The following is a 6,000-nucleotide window of genomic DNA, read 5'->3' as shown; positions in this document are numbered from 1 at the left end:
AAATATTTCTGGAGATCAATTTCATTTTATTTTATCAGTTTTGAAGGCCTTTCTCTGTTTCTGCTGAGACAAAGCCCATGAGAAGACAGGAAAAGCACATGTTCCTCAGTGTTCCAAAGCCCTGTTAACTGGAGTGTGTTTGAATGAACAGCCCACAGATGAGGCACATATCCTACTCAAACCAGCAAATCTGCTGCAGCCTGCCTTATCCCTTATTGATAAAAAAATATTGCATGTATTGTCATGTCTTTACCATGTTCCCACCAACTCACATCTACTTCTAGATAGAAACACCAATACAAATCTTGAAAATCAGGCTTGTCTGACTGATAACTGCAGGACCATTTGCTTCCAGTTGAATAATTTGACTCATTTGAAGGTCACTGCTCAACTCGCTGGATTTTGTGTGTGTAGGTGCACAAACACTGGTAAAACCAGTGATCAATTCCAGCCTGATAAAAAATTTAACTTGCATAAGATTACTGCTAAAATTCCTGTGCTAAAATCTTTCTGACCCACTGGCAGAAACATGAAGTCTCAAAGATGTTTCTGTTGGCTATGGTATAAGAACTCTGGAATGAAGAAACCTTGAGTTTGCCATCAGAAAGGTCTGGGGAGTGGTGCTTCTGCATCAGTGTGCTGGGGCTTCCAGAGAGTCAAAGAGGTCAAATCAGGCTGTCAAACAGAGCGATGGGATGAATGTAGTGTGTGAAACTCAGCAGCTTTATCTCACCCTTGCCCTGGTGAGAGTTGAGATCTCCAGGGACAGAAAGCAAGATGCTTTCTTCACAGTACACCCAGCTATCACATGTCACTTAAACCTATCTTCAGGGACAAGGCAAACAAAATCGCTGCTTGATGAACTTACAGTTTGTTAAAATAAGAACACTGTACCAAAAGAAACAGTAAAGAGTTCCCTCATAGCACAAGTGCTTGCTTTCTACCTACAGACCACCCACATTAAAAAAAATTTTGCAACAGCATCATAAAAGACAATTCTGGTGAGCAACTTGTTCAGTGTCCAACACGACTGTGACTTGTTCCTCCAGTTTGCAGCATGTTAGGAAGGGGGATAAGTCTCCCTACTCTTTTTCTTTCAGGTAAAAATGAAACACCAAGCCAAAAGCTGTACGTGATGATCATGATTTCTGATCTTCCTCTGCTGGGATGACTTCCAAGAGGATTTGCAATGTTATGGTTATCTTACCTGCAAAGATAAAAGCACATGGTGACATTTTTCAGGAGAGATGAAGAAGAAGAAACAGCAAAATTATCTTAGCTTCTATACAGGCTAATTGCACATAGACTTCACACAGGTCATATATACTTATATCATTTAAACTCAAAATCTTCTACTTTTTAAGGGTTTTCTGTGCCTCTAATCCAAGGCTATGCATATACAATAATAATGGAAGGGTATGGATGTATAATCTTATTCAATAAAAGTCTGCATGCTTTTAAAGGCTATCTTAAAAAATGACTACTCTGCATAGCTTCTTAGCTTTAATCAAGATGTTATGTTGAAATGAAAATCTGGAAGAATTCAAAAAAATTAATTTACTTGTGCCAAGACCTGCCTAAGCAAAAGACTTCATGTTTTCTTTTTTTCACTCTAGACATTTATTTCCTTCTGGTGTTTTTGGTGGTTTTCTTTTTAGGGTACTGATGCGAAAATGGCATGGTTAAACCACATACAGCACATACAGAATAGTAAAAGACCATTTTCTTACAATTCTTTTCATTTATTACTCTTTTTTAGTACCCCATTTTAAATAAGCAGAAATTCTTGTAAAAGAAAGTTCTCATTTTTCTTGCATGTCTGGCATGAATATTGTCATTGACACAGTGCAAAGCCAGGAGGGTAAAACAGTGCAACTCACAGAAGATATGAACTGAAACCACTCCTCTGACCTCCTGTCTAAGGCAGATTCTACCATCCTTTCCTCTTTTCTCTGGATGTCATCGGCTCAGCGCAAAGCCAGGTTGCCCTTAGACTATAATCTGATAGGGGCAGAGAGGCTGAGAGTCTCCAGGCACTGCATTTTCCTCCCCATCTGCCTTCCCTACCCACAGTGGGGACATCAGAGCTGGGCTGAGCGTAGCAGGGACAAAGGACAGGAGGAAAGCCAGCAGCAGGGAAACAGCAGGGCTTTGCCCCTGCCATCCCAGCCCTTCAAGCTTTGAGGACAAGCAAAGGGAAAGAGAATTTTATGAAACTGAGCTGTGACATGACGGGTCTTGGAAAAGGGGCATGGAAACAGAGGGAAATCCTGGGCATCTCTAGATCTGGCTGTGCTTTTGCTCACTTAAGTGGACAGACCCACCAGCAGCAAGACCTTGCCCCCGTCCTCCATTTCCACGCAGCAGTTTTCTCTCTCCTTGGATGATGCAATACCAGAGCTGGGGGAGCTGGCATTCTTTGCATTTTTTGGTTGCAATGTACTCAGAATAACTCAGTATAAGGAGCACTTTCCCCTATGAAAATGTTCCAATCTGTTTCCAGTCAGTACCTCTATGTTGTCTGCTTGAAGCAGCACCTAAAGTTCCAGGACCAGTTTCACATTTGTCACAAGACAATTTAACATACCATGACAATGCAGATAACTTCCCCAGCCCACTTTAAATCCTAATTTTCCCTTTCTGAGAGGAGATTTCACTGCAAATGGGTCCCAGGGGACAGCCTTTATAAAAAAAAAAAACCCACACAAGCACCACACAAAGTTTAGGTGAGGAAAGAAAGCAGGAATTTTATCGCATATGTATGACTGGACATACAATCTGTAATAACAAAATGCTGAGATAATCTCCTGTGGATCCCATCACAAACTCAACAAAGGGAAGGAAACTTAGCAGATAATACTTTGTCCTAAGTGAGCAAGTGTCATCCTCTGAGTCAATCCATCCTCTGTATTGCTAAATACCCCAGAAGAGATATTTCGTTATATAAAGAGATCTCATTTCCAGCAGGGGCTCAGCTATGAAAAAAGTAGGATTCAACTCTTTACCTCCTCACAATTCAATCCGCTGTAAAGAAATAAAGATGTTTTAAGTGTGAGTATAAGTTTGGGGTTTCAACTGAGGAAGTGCAGATAGAAGTATTCTCAGGCTGGTGATGCATCTTTTTACACACTTATCTGCTGCTTAGGATTTGCTAGGCTCAACTTTTTTCATTTTCAGATTAGTTTTACAAAAACAAGAATGTAGAGGTCAAATGAAGCCTGTACTAGATGAAAATTATTTGTCCCAGAACATCTAGTGCTATGGCAAAATTCCTTTGGAAGAGGAAAGAACAAAATGTTACTCTCACTGCAATATACCCTCCCAGACTGTATAAAACCCTACAAGCTGTAAAGTTACCCTTTGCTCAATGCAGCAATTTTGTAAGGAGAATGGGCAATGTAAATTCCATAAGTACAGAACAAAGACTCCCAGGCCTGGGAAAGGATTCCTTGGATAATCCATTCGAGGGCTCTGCTAGTGTAATCAGCCTGAAACTCCTTTCAGAAATACATGCGTCTTCAGGCTGGCTCCTTCATCCCACTACTCATTCTGGCTGCTCAATATCCCTTTCCTCTGATTCTTACAAAGCCTATTCAGGATATTCCCTCTGCCTTTATGTGGGGCTGGTCTGTACCCATGGGTATTTGCACCTTATGGGTTCTATGAGCAACAGGCATCTCTCCAAACAGCCAAAAGCACAGCTGGGCAGCTGAAGTAGTCAATATCTCAAGAAGGTGGCTTTTCAAAACTTCACACCAGCTGTCCATGCACTGATCTGGGCACATGAAGCAACTTGGGAATAGTATTGGTAACACAGCAGTGTGTTCAGACTGGCAGGCTCCCACTTCCTCTCTGGTAGCACATGAAATGCTTTCATTAAGTCTGAGTAGATCGGATTCATCAAAATGCTCCTTTTTCAAAAAAAAATAATCTACCTTCTCATAGAAATTTACCCAGTTACTCTGGCAAAAATCTACCTCTTAAATGACAATCCCATTTTTTTAATACTGTCCTTTACCTTGTGTCTGGAATTACACCTTCAAGCCTGTGTAAGACATATTGTTTCAAGGTTAGAATATCAAGCTTGCAGCTGCCCAATTTCTTTTCTATATCTCACAGAGGTGTTTAAGTTAATTTATCCTCATCCAATACCTTTTGTAAATGTTCTTAGGCTATACAATGCGTCTCCCCAAATAATATCAGTTTAATGACTCCACACAGAAGGTTTATTGCCTCTTCTTAGGGAAAAGAAAAATCTGTTTATTTCACAAGTAAATCTCCACTCTGCTTCATCTCAAAACTGTCAGCACCAGTTTTCTGTCATTACTGTTGTTATTTTGGGGATAATAATTGCAAAGCAAACAAGCTGTTTCCCTCACTGACTGGTTTCTGCTGCCTTCCCCTCTGAGCCAGTACACCATGCCCATCCATAGATATGACACAGGCACAAAGACTTCTTCCTAGGAGAATTTTCTGTTATCGCAAAAGCTAGGAATTATTCACCTTCATTGTCACAGCTGGCAGTAAAATCTTCACATCTATCCAGTCTACCTTAAAGAGAATATTCTTTCTCTTGCCCAAGTAATGTAGTTCAACACTGGCATCCCGTGGCCAAAGATTCAAGTAGCTGTATTCCAGAACCTCTGAAACATGACAGGAAATGCCAAAAAGCTCCTGGATTTGATAAGGGAAAAAATTCCTAGATCCTAAATGTCAAGACTGAGAAATTATAAACAGACTAAACTGCAAGTACTTAATAGAATGTTCTTCTGCGTACAAGTGCTTTATTTTGTGCTGAAGATTTCTACCCATTCCCAGGATGCTGCAAGTAATTTATAACTTTTTGGCTATAAAATTAAGAATTTGCTACCCTAAACTAACAGCTTTTTCTGTAAATACTTTCTGCCCTATTTCCTGTGGACTTCCCAGCATGCACTGAGAGGGATATTCACATATTCTACAGCAGATAGGTTATAACTCTCTAACACATTTATACTGAGAAAAAACGGGCAACTGGTAATACTGTAATTACATATAAAAGCACTATTCTTTTCTTGTGAGCAGCCCATTTTAAATTGTCAACTTAGACTGAAGCACGGAAGACAATATGCACTTTTTTCACCATCTATAGAAATCAACTATTTTTAATTAAAGGTTTCATAGGTTGAGTTTTAGTTTTGCAGTAAAAAAAATTTGCTTTTTGCTTTGTTTAATAAATTATCCATAATTCCTGAAATATTTTGGCAATAGTCTTATTTCATGTTTTGAAAATTCCCTTTATTTTGGAAGCCTATCATCCTGAGTAACCAAAAAAAAAAAAAAAAAAAAAAAAAAAAAAAAAAAAAAAAAGAGTTGCAATAAATGATACTGACTTCTAATTGAAATATTCCAAATAATCCCTCTCTAACACATCAGAATTTCCACAAATCCTTTCAAAACCTTTCAGAAATGGCACAGAGAGGATTCTCAGTGTATTTCAGGCATGAAATACTACTAGCCAAGTCACACAGTGGTCATTCTTCATGAAGCACAGAAATAATTTCCATAGAGGCACGTCTGCCATGGTATGTGTTGCTATCCCCCTGTCAACAGCCACTGCTGAGGACAGCATCCCCACGCCCAGCCTGCCTGAAACTTCCAGACACTTCCAGTGCCATTCCAAACACTCCTCAGTGGTCCACAGACAGATGGGCTCAGAAGGGGAGCACCAAGCTCAATCCTGTCATCACAGCTGTTTTGCTCAAGATTCCAAACAGATTCTCCAAGGAGTGCAGTACTGTACTTATTAGCACAGAGACAGGGTCAGGAGAAAATAATGGTGATTTAAAAGGATTTAGGTGTTTGTAGGGGAGGGAGGGGAAGAAGCACCAGTTGCTTAAAGTCAATCATTGGCTGAAGAACAGCCTTGCTGTGAATGTACCTCATTAGTTAGGGGACATTGATTGCCACTAGCAGAGCAATGCTAGAGCATGTGCCCAAAAGCCACTTGTGTTGTCACCC

At 40.0% G+C, this 6,000-nt stretch overlaps 1 protein-coding gene across 2 annotated transcripts in view; it reads right to left on the bottom strand.

Moving 5' to 3' along the window:
- Positions 1-1,038: 1,038 nt before the first annotated feature.
- SLC7A11 (solute carrier family 7 member 11) overlaps positions 1,039-6,000 on the bottom strand; it is a 66,619-nt gene continuing 61,657 nt past the window's right edge. For both annotated transcript variants that reach the window (XM_066186635.1, XM_066186634.1), the window contains one exon: positions 1,039-1,207. In XM_066186635.1, coding sequence (XP_066042732.1) covers positions 1,140-1,207 — 68 coding nt within the window. In that variant the 3' untranslated portion in view covers positions 1,039-1,139. The remainder of the gene's footprint in view (positions 1,208-6,000) is intronic.

Source organism: Chamaea fasciata, unplaced genomic scaffold (assembly GCF_029207755.1).
Source record: "Chamaea fasciata isolate MVZ Bird 193981 ecotype frontalis unplaced genomic scaffold, bChaFas1.0.hap1 SCAF_6, whole genome shotgun sequence".
Lineage (NCBI taxonomy): Eukaryota > Metazoa > Chordata > Aves > Passeriformes > Sylviidae > Chamaea > Chamaea fasciata.
The sequence above is the reverse complement of the archived record's forward strand: the minus strand, read 5'-3'. Positions and strand labels throughout refer to the sequence as shown.